General features: G+C 34.7%; 1 protein-coding gene across 2 annotated transcripts in view; it reads left to right on the forward strand.

Annotated features, from left to right (window-relative positions):
• The window catches only part of CLGN (calmegin), a 41,554-nt gene that overhangs the window by 3,779 nt on the left and 9,893 nt on the right, over positions 1-27,882 (forward strand). For both annotated transcript variants that reach the window (XM_023636520.2, NM_001434495.1), the window contains 7 exon segments: positions 9,148-9,300; positions 11,589-11,662; positions 12,321-12,379; positions 15,604-15,745; positions 19,648-19,729; positions 21,169-21,361; positions 24,340-24,529. In XM_023636520.2, coding sequence (XP_023492288.1) covers positions 9,148-9,300; positions 11,589-11,662; positions 12,321-12,379; positions 15,604-15,745; positions 19,648-19,729; positions 21,169-21,361; positions 24,340-24,529 — 893 coding nt within the window.

A 27,882-nucleotide genomic window follows, 5' to 3' on the forward strand; every position in this document is an offset into this window, starting at 1 on the left:
GGAATGTAGAGCTTGAAACTAGACCTAACTTTGAGTCTTACCTCTTCTCCTTCTCCTAGTAGCATTCGTATTCTTGGGTAAGTTACTTATCTCCCTGAGCCTCACTTTCCTTATTTATAATGGGATACTAATACCGTCACCTGAAGAGTTCTGTAAAGATTGGAATTAATATGCTTGAAACACTGTAAGTGCTCAAAAATAACACTTCTTATTCTCCTCACTCCGCTCTTGCCCTTTCAGTTCCTTTATCACAGGCTGCTTCCTTTGTCCTTGGCCTCGAGAAATCAATCCTTTCTGTCCTTTGCATCTGGCTTTAGGTGCAACTTCCTCAAGGAGGCTTTCTCTGACCCTCTCCCGACCGTGTAGATTCAGTTCCCCAATTACCAACTGTTACAACTTCTTTACTTTTCTGTAAAACTTACTCTAGTTTACATGGTATACCCGGATTATTTAACATCTTCTTTCCACTCTGGACTGTAAGCTCTTTGAGATCAGGGGCCATGTATGTTTTGCTCGTTACTGTAAATTCAGTGTCTGACATGATGCCTGGCACATAATTGACAATCATAAATATGTGTTAAAGAAATTCGTGAATGATGAATTTTATTATCTACTGGCTAGCCTTCCCTGAATTTCTGGAAACATTAGCCATCACAAAATTAATAAATCTCTGATGCAGCTTATTCTGAATCGTGCTAGTTTCTTCTGTGAGAAAGTAGCTACATTTCAAATGAGGGCTTGAGACTTCTTTGGAAGAAGGCTGCCTCTTTAAGATGCCACTATTACCTTCCTCTCCACATCACTTGTGATCCTTCAAAGTGAATTTTCTGTGTGCTGTGTAGCCAGATAATTCCAATAATACCCTCTAATTTTGGTGAAAATTTGTCCAGTTTTACTTTTGTGATGTGGTAACACAAAACTTTTTAATCTAATTTTTCTGTTTACTCTCTTTTATAAGTAAATTATGAACTGAGTTGTTAGAGTGCAGCATGGCTATAGCAAGATTCTGAAATAATTCACAATAAGAGATGTTTCTTGGTAGATATAGAGAAGAATTTAAAAATATGATTAATCTCCCCATATTAGATCATAAAACTTCAAACTTTCTAGACCATTATCTTCTTTCTCTATAGAAATACTTTTGCTGTGTTTAGTTTTAATAATGTTCTAAAAAACTTTCAAGGGCCAATGTTAGAAGCGTTGACGTAACTATTTCTCACTCATAAAACCACAGTGAAAGACATCTATTACATGAGGATTTAGTCCATATATTTTTCTAGGAGTTAAATTGTAGAAAAGGACTTTTCCCTCTGAGGAATCTGTAGACTTTTATGGACAGTGGAAACTCCCTCATTTTTTTTCTGGTCATCCCCTAATTGCCTAGAAACCCTTTTGCTAAATGTATCACTGCAACAACAAACTCATTCCAGCTGATTGCCTAGTAACATCTATTTCTCTCCCCAGTGTAGCCATTTTTTCCACTGTCATCTATGTCTTCATTCATTCATTCTATAAGCATATCTCTCTTCCTATTCTCATACACCAGCACACTTTGGGGGCACTGTGAATACAGAAATGAGAGAGAATTCCACCCCTTGGCGAGCTTATATTTTTGTCTGTTTTGTGTTTTGCAAGTTGCTTCAAACTATTCTTTTGGAACTATGTAGTGATAGAATAAACCCTAAATAAATAAGTAAAGTTTTCATTATAATGTTTATATAAAGATTATTTTGAAAATGATGCTATTTAATCAATTTTAACTGTAGTATGTAGCTATGATTTTAAAACCCAGGACAGATTTAGTTCATTCTTTCTATCGTTAGTAAAGCCAAATGCTAGTCCTGTATGCAGGATTTCAGCCCTGGTCATTTCACTAATCTCAGACCTTCAGAAGTTTCTCGCTTTTGTATAATCAGATCCAAACTCCTTGGAATGCTTTTAGCACTTTGTTGCCTAAACCACCTTAAGTTGTATTTTCAACTATTATTTCTCCTGTTATGGTTCTTGTCCCACTTTTTGCTGTATTTCTTGAGGTATTTTAATTGTTTCTAGGTCCTTCTAATTTAGGAAAAAATACTTAGTTTTGTTTAACAGTATGTGTTAGTTAAGTTAATGCTCAAATAGAAGATAAAAAATTCTCAGAGGCCTAACAGCGTTTCTAGTTGCTCGTGCTCCTCAGGAGTAGATGGCTGTGATGGTTAAGTGTGTGTCAACTTGACTGAACCACAGGGTGACCAGATATTTGGTCACACATTATGCTGGGTGTGTCTGTGAGGATGTCTTTGGATGAGATTAACATTTGAATGGTTGGACCACATAGAGCAGATTGCCCTCCCAATGTGGGTGGGCTTCGTCCAATCAGTTGAATAGAATAAAGAGGCTGACGCTCCAGTGAGGAAGGGGGAACTCCTCCTGCCTGACTAGTTGATCTGGGCCTTCAGTCTTTTCCTGCCTTTGGACCCAAACTGAAACACTGGCTCTTCTTGGGTCTTGAGCCTGCTGGCTTTCAGACTGGAACTTATACCATGGCTCTCCTGTCTCTCAGGCCTTCAGACTCAGACCGGAGCTGTATCATTGGCTTTCCTGGGTCAAACCTGACTCCCGTTCACCTGAATCACACCTAACTCCAAGGACAATATAGTCTGGTCCTGTCCCCTGGAAAAGGAGGAAATATCTTGTTGATCAGCCAGCAATCTCTCCCACACTTTACAAGGAATATTGGGTATCCTGTGATTGTCTTTTCTTTTAGTGTTCTAGCTACCTTTGATGGGGCATTGAGCATTAGTTCAATAGCAGTAAATGAACTGTGCTTCGTAATTTGTGATTTGGAGCTGGCAGTGGAGATTCAATAGGACTTTTAGGTGGTATTGGTGAATTTTTTTGACGTAAATCAGGCTGCTTGGTCTTGGTTTCAGAGATTGGGGAGAATGGTATCTTATACTTGGCCAGAGTTACTTATACTTCACTTTGTTATTGAACCAGCCCAGAAGCACCACAGAGAACATACGTGAGATAAAAGATACATGCAAATGGATATATTTCTCCGGTGCCTCCCTTCTTCCTCACGAAGGCACAAATGGTGTTTTGTGGTTTCAGCAACCTGTGTGAAGTGAGGAATACACATGAAGCGTAGGACCCTGGGCTTGCTACCTTTTACACATTTGTAAGGAAGGAAGGAGGTAGTATCAGCACTAAATGTTCTGCTTTGTGCCTTATAAACTCTTGCCGCACTAAAATTGCATAACTTAGGATGACTATAAAGATCAATAAGGAAATAGAGGACTTGAACTAGACTATAGATCAACTGGACCTAATAGACATATACAGAATACCCCACCTAACAACAGCAGAAAGAAAAATTAATACCAATTAATTGAAAGAAATATTAAGATCAATTTTCCTAAAACTAGCTCTTCCCAAAAGGGAGGGAATACATCCAAACTCATTCTATGAGGGTAGCATTACCCTGGTGCTAAAACCAGACAAAGACACTATAAGAAAACTACAGGCCAATATTTCTGATGAATATTGATGCAAATATATATTTTTCTTAAGTGCACATGAAATATTCTCTAGGATAGACTGTATGTTAGGCCACAAAAGTGTTAGTAAACTTTTAAAAATTGAAATCATACAAAATGTCTTTTCTGGTTACAATGTAGTGAAACTAGAAGTCAGTGGCAGAAGGAAAACAGGAAAATCCACAAATAGAACAACACACTTTTTTTTTTTTTTTTTTTTTTTTTGCTGAGGAAGATTTGCCCTGAGCTAACATCTGTTGCCAGTCTTCTTCTTTTTGTATGTGAGCCACCACAACATGGCCACTGACAGATGAGTGGTGTAAGTCCATGCCCAGGAACTGAACCTGGGCTGCTGAAGTAGAGTGCACTGAACTTAACCACTAGGCCACTGGGGCTGGTCCCGAACAACACACTCTTAAACATCCATAAGGTCAAAAAAGAAATCACAAGGAAATTAGAAAATCTCTTGACATAAATAAAGACAAAAGCCCAACATACCAAAGCTTATGGGATACAGTGAAAGCAGTGCTAAGATGGAAATTTATAGCTGTAGATGCTTATATTAAAAAAGACAGATCTCAAGTTAACAACCTAACTGTACACCTTAAGGAACTAGAAAAACCAAAGCTAGCAGAAGGAAGGAAATAATAAAGATTAGGTGAAAGATAAATAAAATAGAGAATAAACAATAGAGAAACCACTGAAACCAAGAGTTGGTTCTTTGAAAAGATCAAAATTGACAAACTTTTATCTAGATTGAATAAGAAAAAAGACTCAACTAAAGTCAGAAATAAAAGAGGGGACATTACAACCAATTCTATAGATATAAAAAGGTTATAAGAGAATACTATGAACAATTATATGCCAACAAACTGGGTAACCTAGGTGGAATGGATAAATTCCTAGAAACACACAGCCTATTAAGATTAAATCATGATGTTAAAGAAAATCTGAACATATTTTTAGCTGGTAAGGAGATTGAATCAGTAATCAAAAACCTCCCCAAAAATAAAAGCCCAAGAGCAGATGGCTTACCTGGTGAATTCTAGCAAACTTTGAGAGAAATATTACCACCAATCTTCCTCAAACTCTTCTAAAAAAATCAAAGAGGAGGGAACACTTCCAAACTCATTTTATGAGGGCAGCATTACTCTGATACCAAAACCAAAGAAACTACAAGAAAACTACAGACCAATATCCCTGATGAATATTGATGCAAAAATCCTTAACAAAATACTAGCCAACAGAATTCAATAGCAGATTAAAAGGACTATACACTATGACTAAGTGGGATTTATTCCTGGAATACAAGGATGGTTCAACATGAAAATCAATCAGTGTAATATACCATATTACCAGAAGAGAGGAAAAAACCACATGATCATCTCAATTGATGCAGAAACAGCATTTAACAAGATTTAACACCCTTTTATGATAAAAACACTCAACAAACTATGAATAGAAAGAAACTACCTCAACATAATAAAGGCCATATATGAAAAACCAACAGGTAACACCATACTCAATGGTGAACGACTGAAAGATTTTTCTCATAAGATCTGGAACAAGGCAAGGATGCCTGTTTTTGCCACTTATATGCAACATAGTACTAGAAGTCCTAGCCAGAGCATTTAGGCAAGAAAGAGAAATAGAAGATTCCAAATTGAAAAGGAAGAAGTAAAATTGTCTCTGTTCAGACAACATGATCTTATATCTAGAAAAATCTAAAGATTCCACCAAAAAAAATTGTTAGAACTAATAAAGGAACGGTGGTTGCCAGGGTCTTGGGGGAGGGGGAAATGGGAGAGTTGTTTAATGGGTATAGAGTTTTAGTTTTGCAAGATGGAAAGAGTTCTGGACATGGATTGTACAACAGTGTGAATGTACTTAACACTACTGAACTCAACAGTTAAAATTGGTTGAAATGGTAACTTTTATATGTATTGTTCCACAATTTAAAACATCTTTAAAAACTGCATAAATACATTACTTCAGTGTTTTGTGGTATTACCCCATTGTCAGGCCTCTCAAAGCTCCAGTGCAGGCTGATGATATCTTACCTCTCTCTTCAAGAAACCATATGTGACAAACCTCACAGTTTTGTTTGGAGCTTGATGACATGTTGGCACCACAGTGTGATAACTTCTAACTAATACTGTGAACTGCATGATGTAATTCTCAATTGTCAGCTGGTGCGTCATTGAATAATGATAGAAACTGCAGAATTAAGCAGAAACTGTTAAGTCTGTATTTCTGATGCTTTTTTTGTGTGTGTGAGGAAGATTGGTCCTGAGCTGATATCTGTTGCCAATCTTCCTCTTTTTGCTTGAGGAAGATTGTCACTGAGCTGACATCTGTGCCAATCTTCCTCTACTTTATGTGGCATGCCACCACAGCATGGCTTGACAAGCGGTGCTAGGTCCGCACCCAGGATCCGAACCTGCGAACCCTGGACTGCCAAGGTGGAGTGCGTGAACTTAACCACTATGCCACCGGGCCAGCCCTGATAGTTCTGATTTTTTTAAAAAAAGGCATAAATAATAACAACCTTGGACTGTATCATTTTCTTAATGAAGACTATTATCCTGTAGAACTGTATTGCCTGCAGAATTGTTTGTGACCAATTGCAGTTTAAGTATTTCACTTCTGCAGTAAGGTTGATAGGGCCATTTCTGGGAAAATATCTTCATAGCTTAATAGTAATAATAATATAAATTTTGGAAAATTCCGAGATTTGAAAATGTAGGCTGTTACCATATTTGTGATTCCTTTTCAGTGCTTTATCAGTAAGCATATAGTAATGCAGTGGGGTAAGATTAAAATAAGAGGTAGCATGGTATATTGATGTAAAGTTTTGGATTTTTATCTTCCTTCACATTTCCAATCATGTGACTTTTACCAAGTTTTTAAATCTTTCTGTTTTCAGTTTGTAGATTGGGAGTAATAATGCCTATCCTGTTCATGTCCTGCACTGCAAAGATTGAATTAGCTCATTCCTTTATACAAATGAATGATCATAGCCAAAGAACTTCAGAGAAGAAACAAACTTTCAAGATAATGGGTTTTCTAAACTTTCTTTCTGAAGGTTTGGCAACTATTTTGGAAAACAGTTGGAAAGTTAGGAAGAACTGTAATACAGAAAACAAATAAAATTGGTTGCTCTGGGTGAAGCAGGAGTAGAGTTCCAGAGCGGGCACTGCCCGCTTGGCTTCCTCCTCTTTCTTCCCTGGCGGCCCAGAACACCAGAGCACAAAAAGAGCACTTAGAGAATATTTTTTCAACAAACGAATTATTAAGAAACTAAAGTGTGTGTTCATTTTGAAGAAGAAGATAGGGACCTGAAGTGATATTAGTGTTTGTTATTACTGCTATTATTATTTTATGCATTTCTGTTTTACTCAAATATTGTTAACAGCAAGTCAGGCAAAACACCTGTTAATACATATGTAAGTCATGGAAGGCTCTTAAACTTTTAGAACGATGAAGCTTTTTGGGTTCTTAACAGTTAATAAGCAATTTGCAGATGTACTCATTCCTGTGCCAATAAGTGAAACTTAAAAAAAAAGAAACCTACCTTATTCTTATTGAGTCTAATTGATATCTTTACTTCCTATCCCACCTCTTTTTTTCTGATTCAGAGAGATTAAACTCTTGTGACAAATGACAGCATGCATCATTTTTTGTGTTATCTTTGTCTATAAAGATAGTGGTATTAACACATCTTTTAATATAGAGTGTTCATTTTATGGTAGATTGGTATTGATTTTTCTTAAAAACATGCATTTTCAAAGTAAACTTTAGAGTTATAGCCAGTGACCTCTAGATGAAGTCAAGGCTAACTGGCTCACTCATTCATGTAAAGTTTTGTTCTCATTAAAAAGAGTTTAATCAGTTGAGCTAACAGTATGGAAAAATGCCTTTATAATCTGTTTCTTTTCTAAAAACAGCTTTCTTGATACATTATTTGTATATCTTCGAGTTCGCCTGTTTAATGTGCAGTTCACTGGGTTTTTATACTTATGGAGTTATGCAATCATTACCACATTCCAATTTTAGAACATTTTTGTCACCCCAAAAAGAAACCTTGTACCCATTAACTCTTTCTTCCCACTCCTTTCCTTAGGCAATCACTATTCTATTTTCCAATTCTATGGATTTGCTTATTTCTTTTAAATAAGATCATACAGTATGTGGTCTTTTATGACTGACTTCTTTCACTCAACATGTTTTTAAGATTCATCTATCTTGTAACATATCAGTACTCCATTCCATTTTATTGGTGAATAATATCCATTTTATGAATATTCCACATTTTGTTTATGCATTCATCAGTTAATGGACATTTGGCTTGTTTCCACTTTTTGGCTATTATGAAAAATGTTTCTTTAAACATTTATATTCCAAGTTTTTGTGTGGACATCTGTTTTCATTTCTCTTGGGTAGATACCTAGGAATGGAATTGCTAGGTCAAAAGGTAATTCTGTTTTTAACATTTTGAAGAACTTTCATGCTGTTTTTCAAAGCTCATTTTACATTCCCACCAACAGTATAGGAGGATTCCAATTTCTCCACATCCTCCCAACACTTGTTATTGTCTCTTTTTGATTATAGCCATTTGGGTGGGTGTAGAGTGCTAACCTGTAAATCCAGTGTTTCCTAAGCAGAACCATTTAGTCCTATAGATATGTTCTGGAGGATCTAAGAATTCTAAGAATTTACTTTTTTAAAAAAAAAAATTTCATGTTGATGGTAACTTTTTTAAAAAGTAATATAACTATACTGTAGATCATCTGGATGACTGGCCACCTTGTAACCAAGGACTGCCATACTGTTTCAGTGTCTGAAAGTCGTTTGGCACCAAGAGATAAAATTTCAATTTTTAACATGCTAATGGGAATAGAGGAGGATGTAATTATTTAAATCATGTCTTTCTGCCAAGAGACAGCCAAATAATATTTGGCTTTTACTCATCTCAATTAATGCTATAAGGAACAGAAGTTTTGCAGTATTTGAATAGAGAAATGGTTAGATAGCTGTCTTTATCATTTTGATAAATACAAAAGAACTTTTTCCATAGCATTCAACCTGATTGCAATAAACCACATATTTGTTTGATTTTTTAGCTGAGATTTGTTTTCAGCAAAAGACTATCACATTAAGTTGTGGTAAAATTGTTTTTCTTAAGTTCTTTTGGCGTTTATATATAAAAGTATTTTGGTTTTATAATTATAAAATTTCCAATTGTATGTTTATATACACTTAAGCAACATTGTAATAAAAAAGTAACTTAAGTGGACATTTAGGAATCATGATCCTTTTTTCTTTCTTTTGAAGGGGTCCCCGTGATTAGAGCTTGGTGATTCCTGTTATCTATATCTGTAGGTTTCGTGCCTTTGGTCTTTGTTTTGGGGGTGGGCCTGCAGGTGTAGAATCTGTGTCCTGTGAGATTTGGAGTTTGTATTATCACTTGTTCAAATTATAATTTAAATAATTTTGGTAATGATTTGTTTTTAAAGCCATCTTAGAATAAAGGAAGTGTTAAGGAGAAATTATTTCTTTGTAAGTATACTTACGTGTATTTTTCACAACTTTGTTTTATTTTCACTGATTACTTTTAATTTCGCAGATAATCAATATGCGTTTCCAAGGCTTTTGGCTGTGTTTTGGTCTTGTATTCATCTCAGTTAATGCAGAATTTATGGATGATGGTGTTGAGATGGAAGACTTTGATGAAAATTCAGAAGAGATTGATGTTAATAAAGGTGACGCCTCCTCAGAGGTAAGGTTATTGAGAAGTGAGCTATAAATTATTTCTTTACATGGCACTTAGGAGTGACTGAACTCTTAAGATTCATTTCTGTTTTACTAGTTTCATTTTCTAAGTAAATAGAAAAACATTGCTTTTTTCCAGCCCTGTTGCTGTGTTTTTAGAGGGCCCATATGCTATGTAAATTTGCACATGGCACTTAGCACAGTTTTATCATCAAATAAACATGAGTAAGGTTTTTACTATCAAAATAGGAGTTCATCACTGGCTAAAGAGGACGAAGTACTCTAGCTAAGAGGAAGGTTTTCTGCCTACTTCTGACACTGCCATCCCTCTTCAGATAAAAGAAAAAGTAGTATAATTTGCACTTCTCCTAGAAGTAAAGTCAGTAGCTTTTCTTTATTTCTCTGAGGGAAGAAAATGCTAAATAGGAGGATGAATTAGAAACAGAAGTGGTGGTGAGGCTCACCCGTGTTTCTGTCTCAGCGTTGTTGAGATGCGTGTTTTGAGGTGGTAGCTAACTTTACAGAGGTTTTTGTACACTTTGACAACCCATAAGAGCTTTCACATTGAGGAATATTCATAGCTAATATTGGGACAATCAGAAATTTTCCTTCAGAAATATTTTTGATGGTGAGAAAGCATCAATTGTATTGTGCTAGCTACTGTTTAAAGGGCCGAGGAGAATAATATATAGTTGTTAGAGACTTCTTTGCCTTACTTCCTTTTAGAGTTTTTTATTTGCAAATGCAAGTATGGTTAGCTGTTTAAGGTGAATATTCTTTCTCTTGTTAAGCTTTTCAGTTCCACAAAGACATTTCTTTTAAAACCTAGTTCTGTGATCCACAGAAAGTAAGTAATCAAAGTGCTGATGACTGACTAGATAGGCTGCTAACAGCGTTTTCAGAGGTTATTACTTCAAAGGAATTGGCAGACACCTGCCACTCTTAACTATATTTGGTGATAATTTGAAAAGAGGATAAGTGGGAAAGAACAATTTTTGATGCTTCTAAGTTTATAGCGTGAGTGCTCTGGATAGAGTAAAGTATAAATAAAGGGCAAAATCAACTGCTGGTGATTTACAGGGTGGTTGAACATAAGGAAGCCTCTTGTGACCCCATTGTCCATTTTGCCAATCCATAAAAATATAGAGAACAGTAAAGTTGTAATTCAGTAAACTTCAAGAAGATTGACAATTTGGGTAGCAGAATCTTGACTCTGTCAGTAATTATGTAGAATTTTGTTTAGTTACTGATTTTCCTCCCTCAGACAGACAGGAAATCTTGTACTCTCAGGGCAGGGGTAGAGACAGTGAAAATAGAAGTACTCCTGCATGCTCTTGCCTGAAGGCTGAGAGAAAAAATCTCCTAACTGATCATACAGATAAAATCACAAAGGCTGATTCAAAAGGACCAAGATTGATCTATTACTTTAGGCAAAATTGTATTCATTCATCATCAGTTCAGATAATCTTGTGATCATTTGTCAGTAAATTTAATCTTTTAAATTATTTTGTTGGTACGTTCTATATAGTGTAGTGGTTAAGTGTATGAGCTTTGGAGCCAGACAGCCTGGCTCATATCTCTAAGTCCTACGATTATATGATATGAGTTACTGTGCCCCTCTCCCACAGTTTCATCCTGTGTAAAATGGGTGCAGTAGTGGTCCTCCCCACATAGAAGTATTATGAGGATTAGAAGAGCTGCCATATCACCAACACCACCATCGTTATCATCATCACAGTAGCTAACACTTACACGGCACTTGAAACCATGCTTTGCAGATAATTGCTTTGCAATGCTTTCTCTATTGAATCTTTTTCTTCTCTGAGTTCCTGATCTCTCAAAATGGTATCATCCTCCTCTAGTCACGTAGAGTGGAATTTAAGTTAATTTTAAACTAGCCTACAAAACTCACTAAGTTTTTCATCTTATATGCTTTTGATCAAGCTCTTTCTTTCACTTCTTAATGACTTTTATTCCCAGATATTGTCCCCTGTTAGAAGCCTTGCAAAGCCATGTGTCATGTGTCTTAAGGCCTTCTCTCATTACTTCTTCCATTCCTCCTGTCTTAGAAAGAGTCAGTATTCTCTGTTTACACGTACAATATTTTTTTCCGTCATCATATCTCCTATGTTCTTTTGTATCTTATCACCACTAGGATACAGAGTTTTGAGGTCAAAGACCATCTATCTATATTACCTAAATGTGTATTACATGCCAGGTTCTTAACTAGTGAGATTATTTAATTGAATTATTTGTGATGATGAATAACTTTGTTTTTAAATATCTATTTTCTAGATTGAATATAAGACACCTCAACCTATAGGAGAAGTATATTTTACAGAAACTTTTGATAGTGGAAAGTTGGCTGGGTGAGTATTCATTCAAGAGAATTTTTTTCTTGATTTGATTAGCTTTTTTGAAGTTATTGGTTATTGGCCTATGAAAATTGTTTCTACTACAGAACTATAAAAAATGTTAAAGTACTTTATTTGGCAGTGTAAACCAATAGCTTAACACATTTTTGTTATTCATAGCAATGTTTAATTTGAATAGTTGTTCATTTATACAAAGAAAATATACAAATGAATTATGATATAAAGTGAAAACTTATAACGTTTCTTCATTCCTTAGGACAGATATTAATAATCTAATTTCAGATGACAAATTCAGATTACTCTTACATCCTAAATAATGGTAAAAACAATAAAAGTTATTATTTATTGATTATTATATGCCAGACACTGTCCTAAGTAAGTAGGTAGGTACTATCTTTATCTCTGTTTTCCCAGTGGGGAAACTAAGGCTTAGTGTACCTTCTCTGTGATCATACAGCTAGTAAGTTGCAGATTCCAAATTTGATTTAACTCTAGCCTTGCAGGATTTTTATTTAGCCTCTAAGTATTCATTTATTTTTGAATGAAGAGTGATTGTTGGGTAATCTTTTGTTGTATTTCTAATATGCATTGTATCTATAAATTGCAAGTTTTATTTTTAATGATATTCGTTTGTTTTCACTTTTATTTATAGGTGGGTCTTATCAAAAGCAAAGAAAGATGATGCAGATGCGGAGATTTCAATATATGATGGTAAAATATTTATTTAAATATTCAATATAACCAGTAGGACCCAGACAGAGTTCACTAGCTTTTGAGATTATGTTTCTGTTAAATATATAGATATATAGGGCCTGAGGCCCCATCCTGCTTCACAATAGAATGTTCAGACTTTTGTCTCCTTTCCAATATTTCTGGAAGTCCCAGGGTAATCCATATTTAAGCCACCATCCAGTTTTCTAACTCTGAGCAGTTGAATTTTCACTCCACTGTAGTTAGTCTTTTGCATTTCCTGAAACAGTGTTTCCCAGGCTACAATTCTTCTCTTCTGTTTCATCTCAAGCATGGGCACACCTAGATCAAGTCATAACTTGTGGCAAGATTCTCCTAGCGAGTACAAAACAGAGATAATTTATGAGAGCTATAAGCAATGTGGCTGCTCCTGGAGCCCACATCTCCAGGCCTACGTCCGTTATCACTGGGTCTCTAATAGGATTATCCTCAAGCTTAGCTATAGAAAGAAATGTCCTATATGCAAGGGTCATCTTTTCTTCCCTAACAGGACTCTCCTGGAGTATGACGAGAGAGTTTCTTCCTCCTCCTAGTCTAAAACCAGCCTCCTCAATTGTTATATCCTACAGCAAGATCAGCCTCAGTCAGGGTGACTGATAGTGGGAATTTTCTCCCTCCCAGAGGACCTCATACCCATCAGGATGTGAACTCACACTCAGACCCCAACAGGCAGTTAAATGAGAACAACAACAAAACAACAGGGTGTGCTGGACGTCAGCTATCTCCTTCCTTTTTGTAGTTTCTGTTTTAGTGTGAGATAAAGATCATGCCTGCATATCTTCCTTTGCATTGTTCCCCATCCCAGAAAACCCTCTGTGCTTATATATTCTTCTGTGCTCCGAAAAGAAATCTACCCTATGAGCAGAACAAGCAACACTGCATTCGGTGTGAATCCATTTAGAGAACGGAATAATTTCCCCCAAAGAAGAGCCAAGTCTCCAGAGTTAAAGTACTACCTAAAATATACCCACAGAAATACACACTGTCAAACAGAACGTTTGGCCTAAAACATCTACGTTTAGGTTACTTGTAGTTTTTTGCAACAGCATTCGGTGGATACTTGCTTCACATTTGTATTTTAGAAGAATCTATTGATGGAGGTTCCCTAACATTAAGATGTGGTCTATCTTACAAATGAGTTTAAGTCTCTATTTCTTGCTGGACAAAAATGGCTTTTAGTGTTTAAATGAGTTTCTTCCCCAGTTTAAAATTAAAAATCAAACAAGCAAGCAAAAACCAAACTTCCTAGCATCCAAGCTTGGTCTGTAGTCTTATTAAACATAAATATCCACGAAAATAATTTTCTAGCACATTAGATTTGGTCTGGTTGGCTGACTTTTTCCAGTTTCTTAAAAGCGACTTTGAAAACTATGGAATCTCTTAAAGTTCCAGCTACTGAAATTGGTATTTTGTATATCAGTATTAGCAGTGTTTACATAGTGGGTAGTTGAGACCAATGTCAGATTTCTTTGCAGGAATATTTCGTAGTCACAGTAGTTAATCACAGCTTCCATCCAGTGACCCTTGAGTAAAACTAGTTCCTAGCATTTCAGGAGCTAATCTGTATGAAACATTGTGTGCCAGGATACAGGTTTTGCATTTGGAGGAGACTTATAAGATTTTTCAGATTAAGTTATTAATAAAAGTGTAGATGTCATAAATACCAATTCTTTAAGTAACCAACTTTCAGGATGTCTTGTCAAACCATGTGAATTCTTTTTGAAATTTTATTTACACAAGAATTGATATTAACCTGATATTGTCTAGAATTTGGGTAAATCATCGATTAATAGAAAGTTATTGTTTATTTGAAGTTGGGGAAAACCTCTTGTCATTGAGGAATAATTACCTTGTCACAGTTTTCTAAAATTAAAGAGCTAGATGATACATTTTTTATAGCTGATAAATGTGTGTACATAATTGCAAAAAAGACCACATAGTTTCTAAAATCCTTTACTATCAATAAACCCTAAAGGTAAAGTTGTTACTTCTTAAAAGAAGACCTTTCGATTTGGTCAAAGCACAGGTTAGTAGTGATGATACAATTTATCATCAATGTGAGAGGAGAAAAACCAGATAAATTCATCTCTTATAGAAAAGTATAATATAACCAATTTAGGGGGAATAAAAGGAAAAGAAATCTGGAAACTTTCAAATACACATTTTTAAGAGTCCAGTAAAGCGTGCACAGTGATGGACAGGAAAACACTCATCTCTGATTCAGGAGACTGTTCAGGTTCTTACACTGTTGTTTTTAGAAAGAAAAAAGTAATACAGAGCGAATTAGGGATCCGAAACTGCCCAATAATAAATATTTTAATTTGGGACAGTACTAGAAAATAGCCAATTTTTGCTAAATTGAATTTTCTTGGAATAGGCAATACCTATAATTTTCAGCCTAGAACATTTTATACAAATTAATATAAGTTGGTTATTTTCTATTCTATAAAGAGTAAAGGAGAAATGTCCAACACACAACTTTTGGGCTACAGGTAGCCCAGCTAGCTTTGCTTTGTGTGCAGCCCGTGATCGAATTTCAGGATCTTCCTGGTCTCAAACATGGGAAATTCCAGCCCAGAGAGGGCCGGACTCAGCTTTGCTGTGTACAACTTAGTCCTTCTGCAGTGCTTGCTACCTTCTTGGCCAAAAGTTCTGAGAGCTGATGACTTAGCCTGGGAAGCTTCATTGAGCGTACAATTTTCAAAATAAAGTTGAAATCCCTACAATAACTTCCGTAAAGAAAAGTAGCTGATGAATACCATGGATTTCAAAAGAAATAGATCGAGGCAAACCGCTCGTTTTGTGTTAAGGATGCACTTTGAGGGTAATTTTAAAACATCTCATTTTAAAAATACAATGTTGATAGAGCCTATGAGAGAAACCACATTTTGTAACTTTGTTGATTAAAAGTCTTTCAGAGAAATCTAAACTAAGCCAGCTTTAGAGGTGCTTTAATCAGATACTGTAGAGTTTATTTATTAGTTTCCACAATTTTAGCTAAGAAAGTGAAACCGTCCTCTGATAAGAGAAAAAAAGACCAGGTATGACATAAGGTTGGAGACATTATTTCCTGATTTAAGTTCTGTTTTATTTTTCTTAAATCAGCCTTGGTCACCACTGCTGATAAATAATTTTTAAGTCAGTGTTTTTGGTTTTAGTTTAATTTGCTTTGCTCTATATTTTAGGAAGATGGGAAATAGAAGAATTGAAAGAAAACCGAGTACCTGGTGACAGAGGACTGGTATTGAAATCCAGAGCAAAGCATCATGCAATATCTGCTGTATTAGCAAAACCCTTCGTTTTTGCTGATAAACCCTTGATAGTTCAGTAAGTTTTATTATGCTTTTGAATACTTTTCCTGAAATTAATATTAGTCTTTATATATTTGGCTTCTGAATATAGTTATAATGGATATAAAATGGACATAAAAATCCAGATTTTCCTTTTCAGTTTCATTTACTTAAATAACACAATGCATATATACATACAAACACCTTGAGGTTTTGAGTGAAAAGCAGATTAGTTTAAAAATAATATAATATATACTGTAATATATAAAATTTCACCACCATAAACTATAAAATGCTTACTAAAATCACCATTTTTCCATTTTTATTTTAACTCTTAAAATTACTTGCTATTAAGATATTAACCTCAATATATTCAGAATGGAACTGTAAATATTGCTGTTAAACCAGTGATGAGATTCAAAGGCAGTAGATTTATTTTAAAAAGGAAATAACATGTATAGGTCAGTGTCTTTCAAGCATGGACCCCTTTTAAAGGGGCGTGTTCTTTTTTTTCTTTTTGAGGAAGATTAGCCCTGAGCTAACTTCTGCCAGTCCTCCTCTTTTCGCTGAGGAAGACTGGCCCTGAGCTAACATCCGTGCCCATCTTCCTCTACTTTATATGTGGGACGCCTACCACAGCATGGTGTGCCAAGTGGTGCTGTGTCTGCACCTGAGATCCGAACTAGCGAACCCCGGGCCTCCGAAGCAGAACGTGTGCACTTAACCACTGCACCATCGGGCTGGCCCCAGGCACATGTTCTTATAGACAATCCTCCCCGCCCCAACAATGTGACATAAATAGTTTTGTTATGGTGTTGCTTGCATGTGTACTGTCATAATATCAGGTATGAATTCCTCAAGCTTACTTCATCTTTACTGGTATAAAACCAAAAAATAGATCTATACAAATACCATTACAAAACCAGTAAAATTCAAATTAAAATCAAAGAAAAGGAAATGTATAAATGTTACTTTCTACCTCATATCAGAAGATTTGGCTGTCCAAAGCTAATTACAGCTTAAGGAAATATCATTAAACTGTACACTCTGTCACTCCAGAACGCCTTCAGTTTTTTTGTTAACAAGTTGCACGTGTTCCTATGTGGGATCACTAAAATGCCACTTTGTATTTTAGAAATTTTAAAAAATATGGCATTTGGTGTAATTGGCTTAGTTTTTCAGTTGTGATGTTTTGGCTTAGTTCCATTATTTCAATAAATTTAAAATATTAAATAATGTAAAAGAGTATCTCACCATTATTTAAACAAGTTAAAAATATTGCCACAAGTACTTATTGGGACTAATATTTGAGCTTGATATTATTTATCATTATTCAGGGTGTGGTTTTTGTTTTTTCTTGAAAGTTTGAAATTAATCTTATTATTCTGTTGAAACTTAGGTGGAATATAATACCACTTTCTGTGTTGACCTTTTGTGGCCTAAATGAACGATTAAAGGAAAATAATATAAAGTTTAACTTCTCCAGAGTAAAATGAATCAAATTTATTATCTTCAGAAAGTATAAATCACTGTTAAGAAAGTAAGCAAAAGCTAGCCTGCAAGATTAGAAGCAAAGATTGGATAATAAGTCTAAAATATTATTAAAGCAATTGTGAAACTGTTATCCTAGCAAAAGAAAGGGAGGACCAGGAAGAACTGAATCGCTGTCTCTGATATGCTTGAAAACAGTTCAAAGAGGGAGAGTGAATGTTTGTCTTCTCTTATATTGATAAAATGAAATGGGATAAAGAAAATGAAGAAATTTTATTTTAACTACTATAAATACTATGGATTTAATGACATAACTTTACTTTAAAGCTGCTTTTCCCGAATTGTACATGTTAACGTGCATTATGTGGTCATATAAGTTTTAGAAACTAAGAATATTCTAACCGTAGAGATAAGCATATTTTCCCATTAAAGACTTTGAGAAGTTCTACATATAAAAACCTGTTTTTAATTTTGGTACTGTGTTTCCCAAACATATTTGACAACATAAGTTTTTTCCCCCTAACAATAATTATACTTCATGGAAGAGTTTGGGAAATGGTACTTTAAAGAAAATAGGGTTAACATATACTCTGCATACCTCCTCATTTTTCCTGTGACTTAAGATGACCAGCAGTCAAGCTGTATGATATACATTTCACTGATCCTCTAATCCATTGTGAGCTATTTATACTAGTCACAAGTTAATGATCTGGAAACTCTGAAAGTTATAATGTAAGAAATAGACATAGTAATTGAATGTGGGCATAATAGGACGACAAAGCTATGTTTACAGTTATCAAGACAATTTACAAAGTTGTTCTTTCAAGTTCTTCCATTTTCACAGAACCCTTTGTCTTTAGATCACCTATGAAAAAGCTGTAAATCTCTTTGTTTTATTTTACCTAAAATAGTGAATCTTTACCTTTAATTCACATCGCATACCATTTCTTTTACTTTATAGTCTTCAAAGACATGTTCCATGAAAAAAAATTTGTCAGCTACTGCTTAAAATAAAAATCTTGATAAGGCTTTGAGGAAAACAAACAAATTCCTTTTATTTAAAAAATTTAAAAGAACAAAGCGAAACCTCTCTTTAGATCATAACAGAAGCTAACATTTTTGAGCATTTATTTGTCCATCACTGTTCATAATGTCCTTTAATCGTTGTAACAGTCCTTTGAGGTACAGGTATGAGCAGTGTCCCCATATTATAAATGAGCAAATAGAAACTTAGAGCTTAAATAACTTGCCTTCACCCCAGGTGTCACTAGAGTAAGTGGCAGAATCAGGAATAAATCTCAGGTCTTTCTGACCCCAAAGTACCTGCTTGTAACCACTACTGTAAATGTCTTGAGAAATAAAGCAGAGTAGAAAGTAGGTGGAAAAATCACCATAATCTTGCAACTCAGAGAAGTCACATAAAATTTTGCTGTATTTTGTCTGTTCTTTTCAATACAAAATACATGTGCTAATTGGGTTCAAACTGTCAAAGTTTTGTGTGCTATTTTTTTTTTTTTCTACTTTCTCATCACTAAAGTTTCTTCAGGAACATTGAACATTTTAAACCACAGTTCTTTGTTAAAATTATCACTAGTTCCTGTTGCTTCTCTAGTTTTCATCTCTTTTTCTTATACTTCATTAAACCAAATCTAAACCTTTTTGGTTGTCACTGTTTTTCACTTTGATAGCCATTTCCTCCTTGATTTTTGTCACATGTAATTTATGTTTACCAAAAATCTCTTCTAAATTCAGTAAGTCTATGTCTCATTGCCTAAATAAGACTATTTCCTTAAAAGGAAAATTTTGCTGAGAATTACACAGTGTTGTAAATCCATGAGAAGACTCTCATGTCAGTGCACTCTTTCAGCTGTTACACTGTATCTCCTGTATCTCTTGGCTGCTAAGTCTCCAGGTTATTGAGTGAGATGATGAAATCTCTTTACTGGAGGTATTTAATTAAATGTACAACTTATTTAACATGGTTTAGGTATAGTTGAACTAAAAGAACAATTAGTAGTGAACTGGATAGCTAAGATCGTTAGCGATTCTGGAAATCTGTTGCTGTGGCTGTGGTCCTCATAGTCTTTGTTTTTTAGTTTATCTTTATAAGAGTATGTATAGTGTGTACCTTATTTTAATTTTTGTTTTTCCTATTATAGTTTTAGTCAAAATATCTTAATTCAACAGATTTGATGGAAAAAATTATTTCAACAAATTGGTTGGCTTTTCTATACTTGAGTGTAATCATTCTATTTTTGATATTTTAAAGATGTGCATAGAAAAAGCATTTCTGCTTATATTCCCTATACATTGTGAATATGCTTTATTTGAGCTTTCTAGTAATGTAATCATTGATGTTTAAATGAGTTGAGAGTAATACATTAGAGTTTGAAGAGCAATTAGTAATTTTTACTTATCAGCAGTATGATTCTTTTTCCCTTCATTTAGATATGAAGTAAATTTTCAAGATGGTATTGATTGTGGAGGTGCATACATTAAACTCCTAGCAGACACTGATGGTTTGAATCTGGTATGATATTTTAATGTTTAAGAAAACCTTATTAAAGTTAATAAGTATTTTTAAGGAGTAATTGATAAAACTGAAATTTTTATTTTCAACTGAAATAGAAAAGAACTTTGAAAATCCATTCAACATGAGTTTATATAGCTTTTACAATGTGCCTTCAAGTTTTGTATACAGCTGTGTTACTTGATGGCATCAGTTTTGTAATTTTTATCAATGTAAAAATTTTACCATGTCTTTAAATAAAAAATAACATGGTGCTTATAAATGCAGTTGAAAGATCAGCTTAGAGTTATTTTCTTTACAAAATAAGAATCAAATGTTTGTTCAGAGAAGCAAGATAACAGAGCAAGGCAGTAAAGTATAATGGCCAAAGAACCAAGTAAAGGCGGGCCAGTTCAGGAGTTGGCAGCCCACAAAAATTAACGAAGTTAAAAGTGTTGTCATAGTGAAGCAGGTTGTATTAGGACCATTTGAAGGCTGGGGAAATTTCTTACAGCATTCTCCTACAGGAGGCTGTGTCAGCATTTCTGCATATAACAGAAGTAAGATAAGTGAGACGTCAGTGAGATATTTGTGAAAACATGTGGCTATGCTATGAAACATGGATTAAAGGATTCATGTAGTATTATTAGGATCAGTTAAAGGGGAGCCCATTTGTGATAAATGTTGAAGCTCTTGTTTTAGGTATTGTAAGGTGACGATCACCTGAAGGTATAATGACAATAATAAAATCAAATGCCAAGTATTTTTCAAACACTTTATCTGGTTAACTCAGCTAATCCTCAAAGAACCCTCATGCGGTAGGTACTGTTATTATCTGCATACTTCAGAGGTGATGAAACAACTACAGAGAGGTTAAGAAATTTGCTCAGGGCTACATACAGCTAGTTTAAGTGTCAGTGTAGGCTTTGAACCTCCGTATCTGACTCTGGATCCCAGGCTCTTAACCAGGAGGCCATGCCAAATAAAGGGAAATTACTAGTAGTGAAGCAGGGAGCATGTCTGTGTCTGTTCTTGTGTCTGAATCTCTCTTCACTCTGTGCTCAGGAGGGTCATTTTCTGGCGTCTTCCTGAATAATAGTAATGGATAATCATTGTCGTCTTAAGATCATAAGTATGCTTTCCTTTATGCTTAATTTTCTTAATAAAATATTAATAATACAGATTTACATAAAGTAGTTAAAGCTTAGGAGGCTGTTCCCAGGGTGGTTTCAGCTTCTCTTTTACGTCTTCAGGAAGGAAGTAGTGTGTGCTTTTTAAAAAAATATTTTGAAGTAAAATTTGTCATTTTTCCACATCCTTTATTGTCACTTGTGTCAAGTAATTCTTTGTTGAATTAGCATTTAATACATTTTTGTAAACTCCACCCAATTGGATAGAATAGAGAAATTCATTAAGTACTCTAATTCTGGACTAATCTCAACACTCATCTCTCTTTGAAGGAAAACTTTTATGATAAGACATCCTATACCATTATGTTTGGACCAGATAAATGTGGAGAAGATTATAAACTTCATTTTATCTTCAGACATAAACATCCAAAAACTGGAGTTTTTGAAGAAAAACATGCCAAACCTCCAGATGTAGACCTTAAAAAGTTCTTTACAGACAGGAAGACTCATCTTTATACCCTTGGTATATCTTTTTAATTCATTCATTAACTCAAAAATATTTGTTGACTACTGTTATTTTCATGGCAAGTGCTTTGGGAGAAACAAACATAGACCTGACTCATAAGGAGCTTTTCTTTTTAGGCAAATAAGACAATTATAGCACAGACGGAAAGTAAAGTGCCACGTGAGAGGTACAGACGAGGGGCAGTTAAGAGTTCAAGAGCAGTATTACTTCCAGTGTGGAGACTCGGAGAAAACGTAATGAAGGAGATTATATTTGAACTAGTCTTGAAGTGTAGATAGAACGTGGAAGATAGGAAGGGAAAAGGATATTTTAGGCACTGTGACGTTAGTGGTGCTGTAAGGATAGAAAACTGGAAAATAAGGTTAAAGAGGAAAAAGTCCATAATGCCAAGCTCACAAGCTTAGATTTCATTCTATAGGCAGTCGTGGTCATTGTTGGGTCCTGTCTCGTGGTGGTTGTGGTGCATGTCTAAACTTTGAAAGGGAAAGCCTTGGGCAACCATATATTAATAGACAGCTTTACTTAAGTAAGTAGAGTTTGCTTAGACATTGAGGGGTGGAGTATTCTAAGGGGTTGTTCCCCTCTTCCCAAGCAGTTATGCTTATAGATGTTCGGTCTGCCCATGATGACTCAAAGTCACGGCATGTCACAACCGAACAGGACAGCTCCATCCAAGACTAAAGTATTTCAGTTTCTTTCAAAAGACTGCAGTTGCAGAAACAAGCATTTTGTCTGCCAAGGCAATGACCAATTTTATTTTTAATGTCAGCATTGATGTCAAATATCTTTTTCTGAAATTGGAAAATAGTACTGGACGTTTTGGGGAATATAAAGTAAACTGTAGAAATAATGAGAAATTATAACTAGAACAGAACAAATGAATTTATGGTCAAAAGCAATTTGGTAGTGTATATCAAAGTATATCAAAGGCCATAAGACGTTTATGGCCTTTGAAACCGTAATTCCACTTTCAGGAATTTATCCAAAGAAAATAATCCAGAAGACAGAAAATGACCTGTGTGTGAAAACGTACTGTAAATTTGAAGGCAGTCCGAATGTTACAGTAGAGGTTTTCTAAGCAATACAAAATAACTATCAAAATGTTTAGCAACCAGGAAGAAATTCTTAAAATATTAAAATGGGGAAAGAAAACAAAATTCAAATTAGAGACACATTGTGATGCCACTAGGCAAATTATGCAAGCAAATAGAAAAAGCCTAGAAAAAAAGAACTAATTTTCATTAGTCACCTGATACGTACCGGGCTCTATGCTGGGCACCTTGTTTACAACGATCGCATGTGGGGAACAGTTTCTCTCTCTATTTTGCCTTAACTTAGGTTAAGTCACTTGCCCCAGGAAACAACAGTAACTTGTAGGACTGGAATTGAAATCCAGTCTGACTCGTAAACATTTGCTTTTCTTACCACTATAAACAGAAAACTTTGTTGTGCTAGGTTATTGAATGACTTTTTTCTTTTTAAAAAAACTTTTATTATATGTTTGTAACATTATTCTGTAGTTGTTCTAAGAACCTTACAGAGTACCTTAAAAGACTTTATAATCCAATGCCTTTATTGTAAGTTCATTTGAAATATTTAATATAGTTTTCCAAATGGAAAATTTTTTGGACAAAGATATCTTTTCACATATGCATATTTGTCATGTGCTTTTTTGTTTTAACTGTAATTTTAAATCAATTTCAGTTGCAAAATTTATTCAGAAGGCATTCTTTTCAAGAATTTTTTTGAGAAACCTTTTTTTTGATTAGGAAGGATATGGTACTTTTTTACATTTAAGATCTTACTTTAGCTCTGCTTCAGTCTTGACTTTTTTCATTTGTAAAGTCATATAGTTTTATAATCTCAGCTGTAATAGAAGAGGAAATAGTAGGGAAAAGAGAGAAAATATTGAGCATTTGCGTTATTTGAGTTTGTATATAAATTGCAGTATTTGATTTTGATATAAATAATTTAGCATTGCCATGACTGAAACCTCTGGAGATTGTTATTACTTGAGAACTGTTTTTTCAGAAAGTGGTAGCCCACTTACTTGTTAAGTCAGGATCATTCTGACATCTGCTGACAGCTCCTGCTTCCTTAGCTTATTGACAGCAAATGTTCAGGAGCTATTTTCATCTACCATTCTTTCCAAAGATACAAATTTTACCCAGTGACCCCCCCCCCCCATTTACAAAAGGAGGAGAGAGTGCTTTCATTTTGTCATTACAATGGACGAGGAATTCCTTTATGAAAGTTGTGGCTTGGGGACGTCTCTTTAGAGAGCTAGCATTTACCTCCAAACAAACATACTGATAAGTGTAAGCTTGAATATTTTCAATCCTCCATGAGCTATTTTACACTACAGTGTGTGACTCATTGAATTTGAAATGCCAAGGAACTTTAGAGATTTCTAGGAAATGATAGTAATTTATCAATGTTAATTTCCTGATTTTGGTACCTAGATTGGGGTTATGTAGGAGAATGTCCTTGTTTGTAGGAAATATACATTAAAACATTCAGGGATGATGTGTATGAGGTCGGTAACTTACTCTCAAGTGGTTCAGGAAAAAATAAAGTTCTTTAGAGTGTACTTGCAACTTTTTAAGTTTGAGATCGTTTCAAAAAAATTATTTTAAAATACTGAAGAAGATTAGTTCGTGTTCTGTTGACTATAAAAGAAGCTGACTGGTCACATGAGTCCCAAACTGAGGTAGCTATTGGGTATTTTTTGTTTGAGAAGTAAATGGAGCATTTTATTAAATTATTATCATTACTTAAATTTTTTTCTTTGATTTTAGGAAGCATTATATCTGGTGATTTCAGCATATTTTGATATAATACATTGATGTTATACCTCCATTTCTGGTTGAGAGAAAATTTTACCCATGACGTTTAGGGTAATTTTATTATTTAGAAGATTATCTTTAAAATGTTTATCAATATGCTAAGTGTAATATGTTTAAATTGGTTTTTAGTGATGAATCCAGATGACACATTTGAACTATTAATAGATCAAATAGTTGTAAACAAAGGAAGCCTACTAGAGGATGTGGTTCCTCCCATCAATCCTCCCAAAGAAATTGAAGATCCCAGTGATAAAAAACCTGATGACTGGGATGAAAGAGCAAAGATCCCGGATCTGTCTGCCGTCAAACCGGAAGACTGGTAAGCGAAGAATTCAGCAGCAGAGCATTATTTGGTGTAATTAGGTCATGAGACATATCATGTAAGTAAAGTTGACGACCAATGAAATGTATTCTTTGAACCATCAAAACTACTTATTTTGCCTATTTTGGGTGAAATACTTTTCTAAAATGGATTTTGCACTTCCCTGCCTTTTACTTACCTTTATTTTCATTTTAATTAATATTTTAATTTTGTTGCCTTTTTCAATATATTTTTATTTTTTATTCTTTCAATGCTATGGTGAAAAAAATTCCGTGAATCTAAAACACCAACACTTTAATGTAATTCCCAGTTTGATCTTTATCGTGTGTGTGCATATTTTATCTAGTTGCAGTCTTTTCAGTTAATAGTTACTTGGCTTAAAATAGCCATATCCTCAGCATCACGGAAAACTCTACCGGATTCACTCATAGCAGTTTGCTTAATCATAAATTTTTCACTAGCTGAGTATTCATGTTTCTATTCTATTATGAATTTTTCTTTAAAAGAAATGTATTCAGTTCCTGAGTTCCCATAGTTTGAATTCAGATGGTGAACTCAAATATATGTTCCAAAAATATATGTTTTTTATGAGAACATTCAATTCATAATGTTTTCTAATTTCCCTAGTGATTTCTTCTTTGATCCATGTGTTTTTAAGTGTGTTGCTTTGTTGTCAATTATTTATTGCTTTTCCGGATATAATTTTCATTTTGACTCCCAATTTAATTTTAGTATGGTCAGAAAACATTTACAAATGTCGATTTCATCAGGTTGGTTGCTAGTATTGTTCAAAGCTTCTATATTCTTATTGGTTTTCAGTCCGTTCTCTTACAGAGAGGAGAGTATTAAAATCTTCAGCTATGATTGTGAATTTGTTTGTGCTTCCCTTGAGTTCTGTTAGTTTTTGTTTCGTGTATTTTTGTTTGTTTGTTTTGGGTTATTTTGTGAGGAAGATTCTCCCTGAGCTAACGTCTGTTACCAATCCTCCTCTTTTTTGTTTTGGTTGAAGATGATTAGCTCCAAGCTAACATCTGTGCCAGTCTTCCTCTACTTTGTATGTGGAATGCCTCCACAGCATGGCTGACGAGTGGAGTAGGTCCACACGTGGGATCTGAACCCACGAACCCCGGACAGCTGAAGTGGAGTGCGCAGAACTTTAAACACTCGGCCATCGGGCTGGCCCTGTTTCATGTATTTTGAAGATCTGTTACTAGATCCATTCACAGTATTTCATGACCTCTTGAGGAACTGACCTTTTTATTACTATAAAATATCCTTCTTTATAAACTCTTGCAATACTCTCTGTCTTTAAGTCTACTTGTCTGATATTAAATCAATACTCCTGCTTTCTTTTAAATCATGTTTCCATTGAATATTATTTTCAGTTGTTTATTTGTAATCTATATATGCCTTTATTTTTAAAGTGATTTTTTTGTAGGCAACATATATTTGAGTCTTGTCTTTTAATTGGAGTCCTTCTAACCGTTTACATTTAATTATTGATAGGGTCGGATGTAACCTACTATCTCACTACTTGTTTTCTGTTTGTCCCATGTATTTTGTGGTCCTTTATAAAAAAATTTTTCCTGACTTCTTCTGGGTTATTTTCTTTTAGTCTTCTATTTTTTCTTCTCTATTGGTTTATTAGCTTTTCCTCTTTCGTTTATTATTTTAATGGTTGCTCTAGGGTTTACAGTATGCATCTTTAACTTATTTCAATCTGCTCTCAAATAATAGGACTCTTGTCTAAGTTAATCTTATGAGTCATATTTTCCCCCTTCCATCCTTTGTGCTATTATCACACATTTACCCTGTTAGAATAGACCCCCTGATCCACGGGGGATAGGTTCTAAGACCCTCAGTGGATGCCTGAAACTGTGGATAGTACCGAACCCTAGATATATGTTTTCTTCCTATACATATATACCTATGATAAAGTTTAATTTATAAATTAGGCACAGTAAGAGATTAACAACATAGTACCTTCCCTTTGGCATATCCTAATTGCCAGCATCACTACTCTTGCGTTTTGGGGCCATTATTAAGTAAAATAAGGGTTATTGAACACAAACACTGGGATATGAGGACAGTCGCTCTGATAATTGAGATGGCTACTAAGTGACTTACGGGCAGTAGTGTATATAGTGTGGATATGCTGGACAAAGGGATGATTCACATCCCTGGTGGGATGGAGTGGGACAGCAAGAAATTTCATCACGCTATTCAGAATGGCACACAATTTAAAATTTATGAATTATTTCTGGAATTTTCCCGTCAATATTTTCCAATCGCAGTTGACTGTGGGTAACTGAAACCACGAAAAGCAAAACTTTGGATAAGGGGGGACCATTGTATATACTTTGAAGGCCACACATATTTATTCTTCAGTCAGTGTCTTTTAATCAGACAGTTAAGTCCTTTTATTTACCCACATATTTACCATTTCTGGTACTCTTCTTTTGTATAGATATGCATTTGCATCTCTTTTCCTTCTGCCTGATAAACTCAACATACGTAGTCCATGTCTGCTGTCTTTGAATTCTTTCAACTTGCATTTGTGTGAAAATGTCTTTATTTTGCCTTCATTTTTGAAGGATATTCTCACTATTGGATTACAGGTTGATAGTTATTTTGTGACAGCATCCCTTGTCCTGAGGCTGCATTGTTTCTGAGTAGCAGTCAGTTGTTATTCTCATCCTTGTTCTCCTTTACCTAAGGTGTCATTTTCTCTGTTTGGTTTGAAGATTTATTGTCACCGGTTGTCAGCACTTTGATTTTGTTGTGCCTTGATGTCGTCCTTTGTGTGTTTGCCTTTTGCTTTGGATTCTTTGAGCTTTTTGGAATGTGGGTTTATAGTTTGTATCAAATTTGGATAATATTTGGTCACTATTTCTTTAAATGTTTATATGTGTCTCCCCATCTCTTTTTTGGGGGCCCCACTCAAATGGATGTTGGAGTGCTTTCTGTTGTCCCACAGGTCACTGAGGATCTGTCCATTTTTTAAAACCAGTTTTTCTCTCTGTGCTTCATTTTGGAAAATGTCTGTTCCTATTTCTTCAAGTTCTTATTTATTTATAAACATTGAGGTTGCTACCTATTTAGAACATAGAGTGTTGCTCCTAGATAACCAAAAGTATTAACTTCTTAATTCTCTTGTAGGTAAAGAAGGATACTGATTAATGATGAAAATGCCTTTGTATTCAGGCAAATAGTATAATAGGGAAGTAACTTGTACAAGGTGGGAAGAACAGTATGGTTTTAAAAAAAATTATTAGAAAGTCACTTAGTGCACCACTTTCATGAATTCATTCTATCAGAAAAGGCAGGACTACATCCTTCCATGTGGGCTT

This window comes from Equus caballus, chromosome 2 (genome assembly GCF_041296265.1).
Source record: "Equus caballus isolate H_3958 breed thoroughbred chromosome 2, TB-T2T, whole genome shotgun sequence".
In the NCBI taxonomy this organism is placed as follows: Eukaryota; Metazoa; Chordata; class Mammalia; order Perissodactyla; family Equidae; genus Equus; species Equus caballus.